Source organism: Lynx canadensis, chromosome B3 (genome assembly GCF_007474595.2).
Source record: "Lynx canadensis isolate LIC74 chromosome B3, mLynCan4.pri.v2, whole genome shotgun sequence".
NCBI lineage: Eukaryota > Metazoa > Chordata > Mammalia > Carnivora > Felidae > Lynx > Lynx canadensis.
Genome location: NC_044308.2, coordinates 6,537,401 through 6,555,743, shown reverse-complemented (window position 1 = coordinate 6,555,743; position 18,343 = coordinate 6,537,401). Strand labels below are relative to the sequence as shown.

The 18,343-nt window shown below is 56.3% G+C and overlaps 1 protein-coding gene across 1 annotated transcript; it reads right to left on the bottom strand.

The window, feature by feature from the left end:
* Positions 1-2,111: 2,111 nt before the first annotated feature.
* Positions 2,112-8,993, bottom strand: HAPLN3 (hyaluronan and proteoglycan link protein 3). Its single transcript, XM_030318850.1, is given in 10 exon segments — positions 2,112-2,464; positions 2,467-2,514; positions 3,192-3,491; positions 5,022-5,060; positions 5,063-5,227; positions 5,230-5,250; positions 5,253-5,355; positions 6,031-6,105; positions 8,758-8,872; positions 8,874-8,993. Coding segments are annotated over 10 exon segments (1,176 nt in total). The 5' UTR covers positions 8,948-8,993; the 3' UTR covers positions 2,112-2,228.
* Between the last annotated feature and the right edge of the window lie 9,350 nt (positions 8,994-18,343).

The window sequence follows — 18,343 nt, the reverse complement described above, 5'->3', positions numbered from 1 at the left end:
GAGAGAGCCATGGAGGGATCTTCCGCTGCGTGGGGGCCAGGTTCCCTCCCAGGGTCCCTCTTCCAGCGTCCTCCCACCCGGGTCTGCCACCAGAGCAGGTGTCGATCTCGGCAGGGCTGGGTGGGGGGCACTTCCTTCCCAGGGGGAGTGCCCCCACCCCCCCCCCCCCCCCCACCCCCGGGACTGTGCAGGCACCAGAGTTCCGTGCACCTATTTATATTTTTGAAAACGAGATTATGATAATTATAATAATAAAGACATTGGAAGAGATCTATTTCTTTTCTTTTCCCTTCTTTTTTTTAAAGAGAAGGCAACCAGGGTCTGAGGACTACCGAAAGGGGCTCTTAAGGAACGGAGGCAGTTGGGACGCATTTTGAGCAAATGATCCCGAGTTGGGTGAATCTCGTCTGTCCAGAAGGCCTGGAATAGTCACACCTGTTGTGCTTTATTTTTGTGAGGGTGCCTGTACGTTTGATGGACGGTGTGTGTGTGAGAAAGCCAACGGGTGCTGTGTGGGATTTGCAAGCTGGCACGTGGTCAAAGGACCATGACCATTAACTCACTTGAGCTAATGAGACACCTGGTCACTTTGCATAGTTTGGTTCTTTGATGGCACACTGCTCACACAGGAATTGGTGGGTAGAGTAAGTCAAGAGCAGAGGCAAAATCAGGATTTATGAGAGGGAACGAAAACAGTTGACGACAGCCTGGAAACGGTGAACCTTTGCCTACACGTAGTTGTGGTTAGCTAGTTAGCTGGCCACCGGCAAAAAGGTCTGGGCATCCTGCCCTTAAGTAGGCTGTAGGATATCAACGAAAACGATTTCTTTTCTTTTCTTTTTTTTTTTAACGTTTTATTTATTTTTGAGACAGGGAGAGACAGAGCATGAACAGGGGAGGGTCAGAGAGAGGGTGACACAGAATCTATGCAGGCTCAAATTTGAAAACCTCAGACATAGTGGTGGGCTCGAACCCACGGACCGTGAGATCATGACCTGAGCCAAAGTCGGCCACTTAACCGACTGAGCCACCCAGGCGCCCCTCAATGAAAACGATTTCAATCGCTTATGGATTCCCCCAACAGACCTTGAGTTGGGAACATCAGAACCAAGAGGGTTTGTGACTCAGCTGGTCTGGGGCCGAGAAATTTGCATTTCTAGTCATTTCCCAGGGATGCTGCCTGGCCACACTTTGAGAAGCAAGGGCCTACGTGAAGAACAGGCTGTGTAACTTACTGAGAGTGCCCGGGGTGTGCCCGAACAGGGGCATCGGGTCTGGCTTCCTGAGGCTGGGGGAGGGGGAGCAGAGGGTGAGACACAGAGGGGGCTGGTCTCTGAGATCCTTGGGGTGGGGCACAGCCTCCTCTGTCCCCTAAGAGGCACCTCCCTCTCTTCTGGGAGTAGAGGTGGCGGCAAAGCCGGCCGGGGCCTCCAGCCGCAGGGCCAGCACCGACACAGGTTGTGCTACGGGCCGGTGAGTCAGAACGAGCCTCCTCCAGGCCGAATGAGGCCGAGAGGCAGACACGGGGAGGGGCCGCGTCTCAGCACCATTCATCATCCCAAGAAAGTACACACATGTGAGGGCCGCTCCCCAAACGGGGAAAAGTGAGAACAGAATGCAGGCTCTTTGGAACGAAGAGAGAAGGTAACACTGGGGAGGGAAAACGTTCCCTTTCCTGGGACTCCACACAGAAGCCGAGGGACCCGTGTCCTCCTCAGGGGTGCGGACCTGAGCCGGCAGCTCCACCGACAAGTGGGAGCAGACAGGGGACCACAAGGCCCAATGCCCAGCCCCCACCCCACCCCCACGCCCTGCCCTGCCCCGCCCCCAGGCTGAGGGGGAGGGGAGCCGCAGCCACCACCGTCATTGCCCCTCTGGGTGCCGGCCTCCCTAGGGCAGGGCCAGGGGCTACATTCAGTGATGGCAGAGAGCCCTCGTGAGCCCATGAACCTCCAATGTCCTGGAGGAGAGGGGCAGAGGGATTCCTGGGGAGAGGGGAGAGCCTTGAGGTCTCCGCCAGAGTAAAGGGAGGATTTGGAATCTTGGATTTACCAAAACACAAACAACAAACAAACAAAAAAACTCAGCAATTTCAAAATTTGTTTTTAATTTGAGAAGTATAAAAGCAATACAAAAACGGCCCCAACCTGCAAGGAACAAGGAACCACTCAATAAATAGAGCCTGAGAGGGGAGGGTGCGGGCCGTGCGGACAGCAGGTGCGCGGGGACTAGCGTGGGCGGTAGCAGTAAACGCCGTACCTGCGGCTGCGCGGGTCTGGGAAGCCGAAGCTTCGGACGCCAGGCTCCAGGGGCCCGCAGTTGGGACGCGGGTGAACCACAGGGTAGCGGGCGCTGCCATCTGCCAGCCAGCCGGCATCACAGCGGTCCAGGCCACGGAACTTCCAGGCGGCAAAGAGCTGGCCCACCTTGGCAATCTGGGCGCCATCTTCCTGGCAGGCCTCCTGGCCTCGGCCAGCGTCAGCTTCTCAGGGTGGTCCAGGTAGTACACCTGCCCTGTGGGAAAGTGGGGTGTGAGGGCGGGGCAGCGCAGGGGGCAGCCAGAGGGGGGGGGGGGAGCTGCAGAAATGCCAGTCTCCAAAGGCCTAGCAATTAGGAGCCCAGGGGGTTCTGCCATGGATATTCAGGGGATACCTTCCCAGTTCTGACCCCTTCTCTGAGAGTCCCATCCCATCTGCCGTGGGGCTGGGGTCCCTCCAGTCCCTCCAGTCGTGTCTGTGCTCCACCCACTCTTAACTGCACCCTGGGTGGGCACCCCACCTAGGCTGGACCAGTCGGAGTCTCTCCCACTCAGTCATTTACTGAGCACCTACTACGTGCCCGGACACTCTTCTGAGTGACCGTGAATCCATGTCTGTTTTTATCTTCCCATGAAACGATCCTCTTTGTGGGACAGACGATGCTGTATTTGTCTATGATGCCCAGAGCCTAGGCTGGCCCTAGCACGGCAGTAGGCTCTCAAAACACGTCTGATGAACGAGGAGGAAACCAGCGATTGGTGTGAAACAGCAGCAAAGCACTCCTCTCAGCCAGACGTGGCTTCAGTGTCTGGCTCAGTGTCGGCAGGTGCTCCAGACCTCCAGGCGAGGTGCGGGCAGAGCGGGCAGGGAGGTCCTAACGTTCCCCCAGATGCCGCCCTCCCACCCCTGGCCTGTGCCTGGCCTGGCACTCACCCTTGAGGGCAGCGGAGAAGCAGAACACGTCATAGCGGTGCAGGCGGCGGTGACGGGGCCGTAGCTGCGCACCCGGGCGCCAGGCCCAGGCCACCGCAGGGCTGCGGGCCAGCGTGACGGGGTACTGCACCGAGGCGTCCTGCAGCCAGCCCGCGTTACACCAGTCCAGGCCCTCCTCCCAGGCCCGGAATAACTGCTCGAAGGAGGCCACCACCGCGTCCTGCTCCTCACACGCCCGCTGGGCCTCGCGGAAGTTGAGCAGGTAGCGGCCCTGGGGGTGCTGGTAGGGAAAGACCACACCTGGCGAGGGAGGACAGAGGGGCTGGAGCGGGTGGCCCAGCCGGCTGGAGACCCCGGTCCCTGCCCCCGGCACTCTGAAAACACGTAGTAGCTAGTTAAGCTCATGAACGGATCAGCCAGTTAATGTCCCCACGTATAGAGCGGGAATGCCACCTAATCCACAGGGCTGTCGCAGGAACCCCAGAGCTGTGGTCTCCATTGTGTCCCCCCCCTCCCCCGCCCAGATCATATGTTGAAATCCTGAGGCCTGATGTGATGGGATCAGGAGGCCACCCTCAGGAGGCACTTGGGTCATGAGGGTGGCATCCTCGTGAATGAGATGATGCCCCCTCGCCCCTTCCACCGTGTGAGGACACGGCGAGCAGTCTGTGACCTGGCCGAGGGCTCTCACCTGCCGGTGCTGGCATCCTCCCATCCCCACCGGCCCCGCCATCGGGGATGAGGAATGTGACCCTCCGGCCGCCAGGTGGGCTAGGGAGGCGGGTGCTGATGGTAAGAGCCTTGACTTGCATTTTATGTTCAACTTCTCAGAAGAAGGTACAGGAGGCGCTACCCCCATCCCTCATCTCACGCGGGAGGGGACGGGAGCTCCAGGGGATGAGGCGTCTACCCAGGACGCCAGGCTGGGAGGGGGTGGATGTGGGGCCTGAACACGGTTCTCCGTCCGTCCCAGCCGTCTCCCTAACAGGTAGGAGAGGTCTGAGGACGCACAGCCCGTCCTAGGGACAGAGACGGGACTGTCCACTGGAGCCGCACACAGGGCCTGGCTGGTTTGGACAGCACTGGTTTGTGACTGTTGGGTTTTTTTGGTTTGGGGTTTTCGTTTTTTAGAAGAGCCTTACATAAAAATCCAGAGATTTCACGTAAAAATATACACTTCTCGGGCGCTGGGTGGCGCAGTCGGCTAAGCGTCCGACTTCAGCCAGGTCACGATCTCGCGGTCCGTGAGTTCGAGCCCCGCGTCAGGCTCTGGGCTGATGGCTCAGAGCCTGGAGCCTGTTTCCGATTCTGTGTCTCCCTCTCTCTCTGCCCCTCCCCCGTTCATGCTCTGTCTCTCTCTGTCCCAAAAATAAAATTAAAAATATTATATATATATATACATTCTCTTGTCAAATCAGAAAGCCTGGCTGCACGGACTCTGCTTCGGACCTGAGTGGGGCACTCCTTTGGGATGGGATGAGGGTTCAGCATGAGTGGGTGGGTTCAGTCCCCACTACTCCTGTCACTCGCACTGGGCAGCCTCTTTGGTTTTGGGAGACGGGTCTCAGTCGTCTCAATGGATGCTGTGGGGCCAGTTCAGATGAAGAGGGTCTTGTGTGAGCCAGAGGGAAAAGTAGAGGGTTATGGAGCCAGATGCATGGGGCGACGTCCTACGAGTGAAATTGAGCTGTGAGACCGTAGGGAAGTTACTTGACGCCCCGTGCTCTGTTTCCTCATCTATAAAACCAGACTGATGATAAGCAGGGGTGGTCCTGAGGACTGCATGCTTGTCTAACGCACAGAGTTCTAGATGGTTTCTCAGGGCCTCACCCCGCAGCTCCAGCTCCACCAGGCCGCTCTCGTCCTCCAGCCGTCAATGACCTCACAGCGGTAACGCCCGTAGTCCTCTGGCCGCAAGTCCCCGATCTGCAGCGACACTTCGCGCTCCCTGTCCTGCCGCAGACACACCCGGCCTCGGTAGTCTCCGAAGGAGCGGTGCCTCAGCCCGATGGCCACCAGCACATCCTGCTCCGGGGCCCGTTCTCTGACAGCTTCCACACTTGATGCGCACGGGCCTCGGGGACAGCAGGGCCGGCTCGTAGTGGTAGTGGCACGGCAGGGTCACATTGGCCCCTCGGTAGGAGAACAGGGTCTCCTCAGGCGTCTACCACCAGCCTCACGTGAAGACGCCTGCGGGAGAAGTGGGGTGCAGATGGGGACCCGTGGGGCACACGTGTACCCCTGCAGGGCCGCCCCCAGCTCATCCCCAGCTCCCGCCAGGCCCGGGAATTAACACGTTGCGAGAACTGCCCTAACGCCGCACCCGTCCCTGCATCCACGCGTTCTGCACTGGGACTCTGCGTCCCCTGTCAAGAGGGGGCTCTGCGTCCCCTTCCCCTCGAATCCGTGCTGGCCTTGCCACTCGCTTTGACCAAATGAACTTGGCAGAGGTGACTGTTCTGAGCCTGGGCTCCAGGAGGCCCCGCTGCTTCGGCTCCTTCTCGGAACCTGCCAGCCTCCATGAGAACGAGCCTGGGCTCACCTGCTGGAGAAGGAAAGCCCCACGTGGAGCAGAACGAGCCCTCCCAGCTGAGGCCGTCCTAGGCCACGCCCCCAGCCGACCTGTCCCCCGACTGCAGGCACAGTCTGTGAGGAAATGGCGGCCTGCCCAAAATGCTGACCCATGGAATAAGCAACAAAGCAAAACAGAAAAACCACCGCTGTTGTCTTAAGCCATTAAGTTTGTGCATAAGAAGCTAGCTGATGTAGTTAGGTGATAAGAGCGCCCCACATCAGGTGGCTGGTTGGGACTCAGATCGCCCTGAGTGTCCTTCCCTACCACGCTGACCACGGAAGAGCACAGCTTGTCCTTCGCTGTCTGTCCACCTGTCATCCATGATTCTTCCCCAAATACCTAGAAACACAGGTGAGAGGAGGCCAGGACTTCTACAGGAGACAATACTCAGGGCTCACGGGTGCCAATAACACAGAGCCTAACAAACCCCCCCCCCCCAGAACCAGGTTTATGCTGAGGCTGGCTCATCTTTAACTTGGGACCCAGTACAGAGGCCTATCTCCTGATCTTGGGCCTGGACTTAGACCCCTGGAGGGACACAGGGTGGGGGAGGGGGTAGGCTTGGGGCAAGCAGGAGATAAGAGGCTCCTGCAGAGGACCTCAGGCTGCAAAAGCCAGCTTTGGTGCAGTGGTTCCCAAAGCGGGGTCCCCGAGCCAGCAGCAGCAACATTCCTGGGAACTTGTTAGAAATGCAAACTCCTGGGGCGCCTGGGTGGCGCAGTCGGTTAAGCGTCCGACTTCAGCCAGGTCACGATCTCGCGGTCCGTGAGTTCGAGCCCCGCGTCGGGCTCTGGGCTGATGGCTCAGAGCCTGGAGCCTGTTTCCCATTCTGTGTCTCCTCTCTCTCTGCCCCTCCCCCGTTCATGCTCTGTCTCTCTCTGTCCCAAAAATAAATAAACGTTGAAAAAAAAAAAATTTAAAAGAAATGCAAACTCCTGGGCCCCAGGTCAGACCTCCTGAATCAAAAACTCCGGGGCGGGGGGCGGGGAGGCCCAGTGATCGGTGTTTTAACAGTTCTCCAAGTGATTTGGCTGGTCACTCAAGTTGAGAACCCTGGACAGGCAGTGGGCACGGAGGTTTGAGACCACAGGCCCGGAAGCAGCTAAGCCAGCCTTGCATCTCGGCTCCAACTTTCCACAAAGCTAATCTGATCTAGTCTAGCAAAGTCCACCGACTCTGCAAACCACTTTCCTTATTTGTAGAACGGGGTAGTAATAGTACCAACAGCGGGCCGCGGTGAGGCCCAAATCAGGTGAGGTGGGAAACCTGGCACACAGAACGGGCCCAACAGACGTGAGTCAGGACTCTCATTCCGTGGCTACATCCTTTGTGTTCCCCAGTGCTCTTTGGTCAAGCTGTGTTTGAAGCTGTAACCCGAAGACCATGAGAACATTTGGCTGAATCATAATGCATCCGTACGACTAAACACTACATGGCCAGGAACCAAAAACACACAAAAAAACAAGAAACATACACAGCCAGGTAAAATAGCTTGGCAGCTGTATATCCACTCACTGACCTTGAGGGGAAGAGCTGTATTCTACGAAGTGATGGCAAGATTCCCAAATCACATGTATAGCAGGAGGTTGAAGACAGTTTTCTTAATCTTATGTAAAAGGCTGGAGGGATACATCTGAAATGGCAGTAATGGTTCCCTCAGGTGGGGGGAGCTCTTTGTGATTTTGCTCACACGTATTCAGAGACTGACGGGAAATGGTGAGATCACGGGTAGAAAGTTTCCGTTTGTAAGTTTCCTTGAATCTCCTTAAAGTAGCGTTTGTACAAAAATAAGTTCTAAGGCAAAGGAGGGTGGGAGGTCAAGTCATGGATGCCCCAAGCCATCCATCACTGATTTCCTGGAACCTGTGAGGGTCACCTTCTACAGCAAAGTGGAGTCTACAGGTGGGACTAAGTTTAAGGACTGCAGCCACAAGTATCTGTTTAGAAGGAGGCCGAGGAGATGGGAGGATGGGAACGGGAAGGCGAAGCGCCATGGAGGCAGGGACGGGGTTACGCAGCTGTAAGTCAAGGTCCATCAGCAGCCACCAGACAGCGGGAGGGCAGGGAACGTATTCTCCCCAAGAGCCTGAGGGAAGCTCACATCAGGACCAGGGCCTGGGAAGTGTCTGTCCCCTCCGTCCTTCCGCAAACCAATCTCAGCATGGATTCTTAAGATCTGCGTGCCCTGGGAAACTGGCTCAACTCTGTGAGCGTCAGTTAGCTCATCTATGAAATGAAATAATCCACAGGATCTGCTTCGGGGCTGCAAGGGCAGCCGGCATCAGCTTGGCCCGGTTTGGTGCCTTCATTACGCTGGTTGTTAAGCTTGCCTATAGGTCAGGTGTTTGTGAGGATTATGAGACCATGTATGGAAGGCGCTAGAAGCATGCCTGACACATAGTAGGTGCACAACACATGCTAACTAAACAGTCACCTGCCCAGGGGCACCTGGGTGGCTCAGTCGGTTAAGCGTCCGACTTTGGCTCAGGTCATGATCTCACAGTTCACGGGTTTGAGCCCCCCGTCGGGCTCTGTGCTGACAGCTCAGAGCCTGGAGCCTGCTTGGGATTCTGCATCTCCCTCTCTCTCTACCCCCTCCCCACCTCTCTCAAAAATAAACATTTAAAAAAATACATTTTTAAAAGTCACCTGCCCAAAGCCACGTAGCTAGTAAGTGGCAAAATTGAGATTCAAACTCTCATCTGTCTAACCTCAACCCCCTCTCCACTGAGGAACTCCAAGGGAGGTCACATTTTAATTGGATCTTGGAAAACTGGCAACTTCGGGAGCATTCTTAGCGCACCTGTGTCCCGCACAGGTGAGATTGTCAAGTGCTTTCGGTTCCAATGCGCTCAAGCCTGAGGGCCTAGCAAACGGAGTAACTGAACCAGCCCTTGCAGTGATCTTAGAAATGCACCTGGTCCCCTGCAAGGGCCCGGATAGGGAAGGGGCTGCTGGCTCCGTGCCCTGTCCCCTGTCCCGGCCTGGAACCTGCATATCACAGCAGGAGCCAGGAGAGGTCTCGGTCACCCAGTGGAGCCCAGAGCCAGATCCAGGAGGCCGCCCACCTTCGCCGTGGCCGTTGCCCAGTTCCAGCCGTCGGGCTTGAGTAGTAGAAGCCGTTGTAGAAGGGCAGCCCGGAGACACAGGGCAGCAGATACAACAGGAGCAGAGGGCGCATGGCGTCACGCACGCCGCAGGCCAGGGTGTCCGGGGGCAAGGCTGGAGCCCGGGGCAGGCTGGAAGAGGAGAAAAACCCCATTAGAGAAGCCTGCTGCAGGGTGGGGGTCCAGGGTCCCCTGGGGTTCCAGCACCCACTCGTTCGCTCGCCTCAACAGATAATTATGGAGCACACGAGCACAGGCACTGTTCTCAGAGTCTAGAAGATGCGCTGGAGCAAGGCCAGGTCCCTGCCCTCGGGGACCGCACCCCACGGGCAAGATGGACAGGGAGGAAGCCAGCAAGGTCTCGGGAGGAGCCAGGAGGAGGCAAAAGTCCTGGAGAAGATTTCACAGGACAATAGGGCAGTGTCAACTTTTCAAACCGGACGTTTGAATTTGAAAAGTTGTGAGCAGCATTTCTCAGAGACTAGACTGGAAATCTCGGGGTGCGTTCGTGTTTAGTGAGGGGAGTCCTACCTCGTCGAGCTTTGGTTTCAGACCAGAGATGCCTTTGAGGGGGGGTGGGGCGGGGAGGTCACAATGTGCAATTTGTCTCTGATCCCGAGTCAAGGTCAAAACCAATTTTAAACACCATTCCGACCTCGGTGGACACACAGAATAGGCAGCTAGTCCGTGGCTGTTTTGTTTTTGTTTTTTAATGTTGCATTTAATATTATACCTTGATACTGAGGGTTTTTGGTGTGCGCACACATGCTCCTCCCCCGCATTTATTTTCTGCACCCGAGAAACGCTTCACTCACCTGCCCCTCATCACCATTTGCTGAGCGCCTAAAGGTTTAAAGACCGCAGCCTTGGAGGAAGTCAGTACAGAGCCGGGGCAGAGGCGTGGGCGGGCGGGGCCGCAGAGAAGGAGCGCGGAAACTAGACTGCAGACGTGGGGGTTAGCCAGGCGGGAAGGACACTAGGGTGTGCCCAGCAAGGGCAGGGCAAACACAAAAGCCCAAAGGCCAGAGAGGAGGGGGAGGGGGGGGCTGGGAATGTGCTGGAAGCTATCTGTACTCTTTTCTGCCCTGATCCCCGTGGTGGCTTCTCTTGGGGGGGCTGGCTTCTGGCTTCCAATACGCTTCCTCTCCCCAGCACCTGTTCTCACAGGACCTCTAACCCGATTTCCTCCCTCTTCCCCCCAAGACCTGGGGGGGCAGTGGCTTGTCCTTGCTTGTCTGTGTCTTCTCCCTTGTCTGTTGCCCCCACCCCCCTCTAGAAGCTAGCCAGTCCTTATTAGAGTCTCTTTAGTGGAACCACCTAGGGTGAACTCTGTTCCTGCCAAGACCCTGACTGATCTAGGGGAGAGGCCGTGAGCCGTTGGGGCCCAACAAGCTGCTTTTTCCCTCTCTCCTTTGCCCCAAAGGCCCTGGGGTGGCCAGGAAGGCTGTAAGCAGAGGGCCCACAGGATCAGACGAACGTCGCAAACTCCCCTCCGGGGGCTGAGTGGAAAGGGACGTGAGGCGGCAAGGACAGGGCAGCAGCAGGCATCTGGGAAGCATGCTGTCATGCAGCCACGTGGAAAAACACTTAGGGTGCAATTTAAAACGGACAAAGCAGATGTGGGAATTGCCACTCTGCTATGATTGTAAGGTTGGGCCCCTGTGAGCTCGTGTTGTATGGAAACCAGAATGGGAGGGGACAGCAAAAGAGACGGGGGGAGGGGGGACGGGAGGGAAGAGGAAAGGAAAGCCCGGAACCCGTAAGGGTGGTCGGATTATGCAGGGAACCTTCTTGTTTCCAGAACAGTTAGGAACTCTTGGGGGTGGGGGGGAAAGCACAAATGTGCAGGAAGATGAGAGGTAGAATCTACTCTCTTAGACGCCTTTGTGGAGAGCCTAAGGCCCGGACTTGCCTTCTATGCCGGGCATTACAGTAAGACCCCGCCCTTCCGAGGTCTTGCTTCTTCCAAGAGTCCCCAGGTGACCCCCATAAAGCCTCACAGGGACTTGATCTGGGCAGCCCAAGCACAATCAGGCAGCCTACTACGGAAGTTTGGGGGTAGGAAGATCTGGGTTCGAGTCGCATCTCTACTGCTGACAAGCTGTGTGATTGCAGGCTGGTTTCCTCGTTTGGAAAACTCCCTGGCCTATTTCTCCCCCATATGGTCTGCTTTCCCCCTACAGTAACAGAGCTCTAGACCGATGTGTGCTCAGCTGAAAGCTGTATTCCCAGCCTCACTTTGCAGCTAGGAGAGCCAGAGCTGGCCAACGGCAGCAAGCCAAATGAATGTGCCACAGGCAGGCCTTGTGTTAAAACAGGGACAAGGGGCACCTGGGTGGCTCAGTCGGTTAAGTGTCTGACTCTTGATTGGGGCTCAGGTCATGATCTCTCGGTTTGTGGGTTCCAGCCCCACGTCGGGCTCTGTGCTGACCGGGTGGAGCCTGCTTGGGATTCTCTCCCCACCCCCCCTCTCTGCCTATTGCCCCACACTCACACTGGTTCTTTCTCTCAAGATAAACATTTAAAAAAAAAAGGGAGGGGCGCCTGGGTGGCTCAGTAGGTTAAGCTTCCAACTTCGGCTCAGGCTATGATCTCATGGGTCGTGGGTCCGAGGCCCAAGTCAGGCTCTGTGCTGACAGCCTGGGGCCTGCTTCGGATTTTGTGCCCCTCTCTCTCTCTCTGCTGCTCCCTTGTTCGTGCTCTTTCTTTCCCAAATTAAACCTTGAAAAAAAATGCTCTTAAAATAGTTAGGGATACCTCTTCCTGGTATTCTTTCCCTCAACGTGCTGGCACCCAAAGGGGCCACCTCCGTCTCAGATGTAAACCACAGGCTGAATGATAGAGCTGTTGCCCCCAGCCCTGGACCTCCCCCATCTGCACTGTCTCCTAAGAAAAAACAACGTCCTATAGTATTAAGCCACCACATTTGAGTCTCTTTGTGATCACAGCTTAGCCTCACTCGGGCTATCATTGGCATAAAGTTAACAGCTGAGTTTAATGAGCACTTACTATCTCATTTAATCCTCACAACTCCTGGAGGTGGAACTTCTCAGTAGCCTCATTTTTATAGGTGGGAAAACCAAGGCACAGACAGATTAAATCATCTGCCCGAGGCCGTCCAGCTAGACGTGGCAGAACTGGGATTCAAACCCACTCCGGCTCCAAAGCACGGAAGGAGCATGTCAAATTCAGGGAGGTAGTGTGTGCAGAGCACGAGCTCAGTGCCTGGCAGGAGGAGGTAGGAGGTAGTTCCTTTCCCTTCCTTGAGGTCCCACGTTTTGGAACCCAGAAGGAGGTGGAATGAGGACAGAGAGGCTGTTAGGAGCTGGATGTCCCAGGGTCCACCCTGTCCCTGGGCGGGGCTCCAGCGGAGGGCTCGAGGGCTCGCCAGGCCAGGCTGTCTGCCGTGTGCCCAGCAGCGCATCCGGCCCAGGTGCCTCCCAAGTGAGAAAGGGCCTCAGGATGAGCGAATGGAGATGTTTCTGCTACAAAGTAATATTTATGTGCTTGAAGAAAAAATGCATATTTTTGCATTAAATGCATTAAAAAATAACAAGATCGGGGGGAAAATAAGGTTGGGGCAGATTGCTCAAAACATATGCAACTTTGCAGCCTGAGTGTTAACAAAACCAGAAACAGTCCTAGTAAAAAACGCCAGGACTTTTCATTCTCCACTGACATTGGCACCCTGTCAATCAGCCCTTTGAAGCCTCCCCCACAGAGGCAAGTGCTTCCTCCTTTGAGATGTAGATCTTTTCGGGCATTGGATTCCAGTAGAAACCAGATTTACTGAAATTAAGAATCTGACCCAGGGTGAAGCCATCTTCATTTTTTTTTTTTTTCCAACTCCGGGGACATGTCTTTGCAATTTCATGTGATTCCTACATTTATCAGAAAACTTTTGTGTTAAGCGGCCATCCAGGCATCCCTCCCTCCCCAAATCTATCGCGTCCTTGAGTTGACATGGTGCAGAGTTTGGGTCTTGAGAGGTGAGAAGGGATGCTGTATTATCCAAATCTGCTGGGCTCCTGAGTTTTGGACCCTGAACGCCAGGAGCCTAGACCGTAAGAGACCTTTGTACCTGTACTAAGAAAGGCACTTCCTGAGGACTGTGATTCTCCAGGAATCCGTCGCTTGCTAAAGCTTGCTCTTTGTGAGAAATCCTGTTCCGGTCGCTCCAATACATCAGCATGTTGAGAAAAATCACCATTGAACCGATGCCACTCGGTTTTATTACTGACCTCAGTCCCTTGTTGTTCTTACCAATTGTGAATGAGGTAATTCCTGGCTCAGAAACACGCCCTGAAGCAGGAAAGACTTCTAGCACCTTGTGGCGTCCTCCAGGGAGCTCCTAGGCACCCCTTCCCAGCCCCAAAGACCCCAACACACACTCCCAACCTCAAGCCTGAGAACTGCACTTACTCCCTGGGTATTAAAGGGCTTCCGTGGCCAGCAGCTCCCTTGATCCTCCCAAGACCACCCCCACCCCCCCCAATCAGCAAGAATTTTATTCTCCCCAATTCATAGGTAAACAGAGGCACAAAGCAATTCTCCAAAGGTCACGTGGCCAAGACAGTAGAGGCAGGACTCTACTGAACCCTTAGGCCAACCCCATCATGGTCTGTCACATTTAAGGACTGCCTTCCACTTGTCAATGCATCTTCACGGCTGTCCTTGCCTGTGGGTCTCAGTGTCAGAATTTTTGTCCCCACTGTACAAACTGAGGCTTGGAAATGCTAAGGTGCATGGCTAAAGTTACCCAGGGTAATAGACGAAGGAGCTGGAATCTGACCTCATTTGCTCAGTGAGGATTTATCACATATCTACCATGTGCCAGGCACAGCTCTCGGCCCGCAGAATACAAATCAGAAGTCTTCCTGGAGATTACGTTCCAGCAAGGGAAACAGACAGCAAGATGCAGGACGTACGTGATGTCAAAGCCGTGCGTGTGATAGAAGAGGCTGAAGCGGGGGGGGGGGGTTGTGTGCCTGGAGACAGGATGGGTCAGGACGCCTCCCTGAGAAGGGGACCAGCTGAAGGTGTAAACTTTGAAAATCCTAGGGAAAAGCATCCCGGGGTAGGGAACGGCAAATGCGAAGGCCTTTGGCAGGAATAGCCTGAAGTCCAATGAGGAGCGAGGAGCAAGAGAGAGGGTGGTGGGAAATGATGTTCACGCAGCTGTCACAGGACCACTGTGGACACGGAAGGGTTTTCAGCGGAGGACAGCTATGCCTCTGATTTACCTGATTCTAATAGCATCCAGGCTATCTCCCTACCTCAGCTCAAGTGCATGGCCCCATCCTGGCTTCTCCTTTCCAGCTAAAAGCAGCCCTACCTAGTTCTCTTCATTACTTCCCGCTCCTCCATTCTGGACACACCCCTGTCTACTCTCTGCTTTAGGAACACTACAGCAGGGGCACCTGGCTGGCTCAGTCGGTGAAGCCCGTGACTCCTGATCTCGGGGTTGTGAGTTCGAGGCCCATGTCGGGTGTGGAGCCCACTTAAAACAAAAAAACCAAACCAAATTACAGCCAGTGGAGAGGTGTGATCTGGTCAACCCCTCTCTTTGCTGGAGGGTACCGAGAAAAACGAGTTCTGAACATCAGCCCTGTGTCCAGGAGCTGTGACCCCGATGGGAGCAGCCCCCCCCCCTTCCAGCCCTCTCTGGGCTGCACTCCTGGCAAAACCTCTGACGTGTCCAGGCTGACAGATGCCCAGGTGACACCCGCTGGCTGGCTGGCTCTGGGAAGCCATTCGATTTCTCTGAACAGAAGTCTCCCCGTCCCCAGAGAAGACTAACAGGGAAGCTCGAGGGTTGAACCCAGTGGCCACCCTGAACGTTAGGCGAAAGCATAAAGCCGCGTCCCGATTGCAAGCCACGGGTGGAAGATGCCGCTCAGCTGTCGCCCGGCCCCAGGCCCGTCTCTGACCGCCTCCGCTCCCCTGACCCGCCTATCCTGGTCCCCAGCCCCTCAGAACCGCCACAGAGGTGCCACCAGCTTGAAGGCCCAAGATCCAGTCCAGCCCAGTCACCTTGGCAGCTGGGGGCTCCCCAAATCAGCTGGAGCTCTGCCTGGGCAAAGACCCACCCGCACCCTGCTGAGGGGCCTTGAGCAAGCTATTCGACCTCTCTACATCTCCACGACCTCCTCTGTAAAAACAAAGGATCAATACTAGCCCCTCACTCGAGGGCTGTGGTGAGGGTTACAGAAGATGAATTACGTCCAGTCGCAATATATGGCAGGTGCTCAACAAGAGCCGCCAATACATCTCGGCAGAAGAACACAGGGGCAGATTTCGGGTCCTAGAGTCGGATTGGCCACCTGAATTCGGTCCTGGTTCCACCCACATACTAACACTGTATCCGTGGGGGCGCCCAGTTGGCTCAGTCAGACCATACAACTCTTGATCTCAGAGTGGTGAGTTCAAGCCCCATGATGGGTGTAGAGATTTCTTAAAAATAAAATCTTGGGGGGGCGCCTGGGTGGCGCAGTCGGTTAAGCGTCCGACTTCAGCCAGGTCACGATCTCGCGGTCCGGGAGTTCGAGCCCCGCGTCAGGCTCTGGGCTGACGGCTCAGAGCCTGGAGCCTGTTTCCGATTCTGTGTCTCCCTCTCTCTCTGCCCCTCCCCCGTTCATGCTCTGTCTCTCTCTGTCCGAAAAATAAATAAACGTTGAAAAAAAAAAAAAAAAATTTAAAATAAAATCTTGGGGCGCCTGGGTGGCTCTGTCAGTGAAGCGTTTGACTTTGGTTCAGGTCATGATCTCCTGGCTTGTGAGTTCGAGCCCCGCGTCGGGCTCCGAGCTGATGGCTCAGAGCCTGGAGCTGCTTTGGATTCTGTGTCTCCCTCTCTCTCTGCCCCTCCCCCAGATCGATCGATCTCTCTCTCTCTCTCTCTCTCTCTCTCTCAAAAACGAATAAACACTTACACTTTTTTTAAAGATTAAAAAAACTTTATCAGTGGGCAAGTCACTGAGTTTCACTTTCCTCATCTGTAAAATGGGGGTCACAACAATTCCAATCAAAAGATTAAAGGAGAGAATAAGGAGGGTGAGCACTCAAAAGATTAGTTATTATTACTAGTGTTAACCGTGCACAAGGTGAACTCTCACGCTACTTCAGTGGATCTTTCTCCCCTCTCATTGCCTAGGAGAGAAAGCAGCCACCACTGCCTTCTCTTTACAGTTGGGGAAACTGAGGCTAAGGGCACACAGATGAGTGAAATACCCAAGGCTTTATCTTTGGTAACTCCGCCGGCAGAAGTTAGAGAAAATTCCAGTCTCCGGGCCACCCATCCTTTGCCTCTCCCAGCACCACTTGCCTCGGGTCCCCTCCACACACCAGAATAAGCTGAACCCCACCTTGGAAGGAAGATGGGCCACACACCTCCCCTCAGACTATTCTCACCGTGCGACGGCGAGCCGAGTCCCCCCAAACTCCAGCAGGGGGCAGCATTGCCCTCCAGGACTCCATAAGCCCCAGCTCTGCGTGAGGAATTTGACTTCGGTGCCCCCTGTTTAGACAAGGCTGACCGGCGCCTTTGAAACCTGCGGGCCCCGTAAAGTGGAAGCCGGAGGTGTTTCCTACCAGCATTCCCACCCCGCTGGCTCATGCAGGGCGGCGGGAGAAGGGCCTCTCCGTCACCTCCCCCTGCTGCCCCGAGCAGAAGCACTCCCCGGGGTCAGCGCTGGGCACCGCGGTCGAGGCCGGGTCACAGGCTGCTGAGGCCACCCAGCGAGTTGGTGACACGGCTGGGTCCTTCCTGGCCGCTCACCGGACCTAAATTCCTTCCCGAAGGATCCCATCTCCCACCCATCTCCCTTCTCGCCGCCCTCTCTCTGTGCCTCTGGTCTCGCCGCCCTAAGGCAGAAACCCCGGTGAACCGAGGCCTGAACCCGACGGGCATCCTTTGCGCTTGCCCTACGCAGAGGCCAAGAGGCGCAGGTCCGCCCGCCGCCCCGCGGGCCGTCCCCAGCCCCCCACCTCACCCCGGAGCTCCAGGGAACCCCGGAGCACGCGACACGTGCCGCGGGGCAGAGCCAGGCGCGCGGTGCACCGTGCTGGAGGCTGCAGGACCCAGACCGGACGAGACCGGCAGGGATCGGCGGGCCCCGGTGGCAAAGGGGCTGGACCGGGCGGTGGTCTCAGAGGCCTCGGGTTTCGCTGGGGATTTGCTTCCTCGTGGCGAGCCCAGGGGATCCGCGCCCCTCTCGCCGCACTCGCGCCCGCGGCGCGCCCCAGGGGCGATCAGAACCCAGCTCCGCCCGGCCCCGCGATGCCCAGCGCACTCCTCCTGCCCGCTTTCCCGACCCTGCCCGAGAGGCCTGGGGCCCCGCGGGAGACCCAAAGCGGCGAGGGGAGAACCCGGCCCGCACGGAGGCCCGAGGAGCCCGAGCTCCCCCGAGCTACGCACCGTCCCCAGGCGGCTCCTCGACGGCCGGAGCGCTCGGCCTCGGACGGTCCGGGTCCCAGGGATCCTGAAGCGCTTGAAAGGAAGCGGCTGCGGACAAATCCCCGCGCTCCCGCCTGGCCAGCCCCTTAAAGGAACAGGCGCCCCTTTCCCTCCCAAGGGCTGGGTCCAAAGGGAGGAGTTGTTGCCGACTTGCGCTGTCTCCAGCCTCCAAAACTGAGTGTCCACGAGTTGCCAGTCACATCTTAGAAAGGGGTAAGTGGGAAATGGAAGAGGCGCATTAACTGAGGAGGGTCCCATTAATTAGATCACTCCCGTTTACCAAAAACAGTGGGACTGAACAGGGGGAGCCCCTCCCCAGCTCTCTGCAGGTGGGCTATGGCTGCCGCCCACCTTAGGGAGAGGTAAGGGTAAGAAATGTCCTGCCTGCCTACCTTTCCCTCCTGTAAGACAAGAGGGCAAGGACATCCCTCCTGCCCATGATTTTGGCCGTCATGAAATCACCAGACTGCTAACTCCGTGTCTGGAGCAAAGATGCTGTTGGTAGTGGGTGAGGCTTGAATCGGTGGTCTTGGAAGGAGGGAAGGCGGTTAGGGGTGCTCCCTGCAGCCAGCAGGGGCAACGAGGCTTCTGACTGGTGCTCCAACAGTGGGTAGGGCCCTCCCTTAGAATCCTGCCAGCAGTCTAATCAGCCATCCGGCCTCACCTCCCAGAACTGTTTGGACAGGGTGTTTTGTTTCCGCCCTGGCCGACAGGGGTCCTGGGCTGGACAGTTTCCCTCAGCAGAGAAGCCGAGAGATCCTTCAACCCTAGCCGGAAGAAGGGCCACGGGGTCAGTGAGTCCAGAAACACCACAGCCTACGTTCATGCAAGCAAGCGTGTGTGTGTGTGTCTTACGCAAGAGCCAGAAGCACATCAGAGCACCAAGAGCTGCAGCGAACTAGAAGGCACACCACATCCAAAGTGAATGCCAGGCTTCCGGGAGCCAGTGAAGGTTCCTACCCCAGGAGGAGAGGTCTGACCACTGTGCAGATGGATTGGAGGGGTGATAAACAAAACA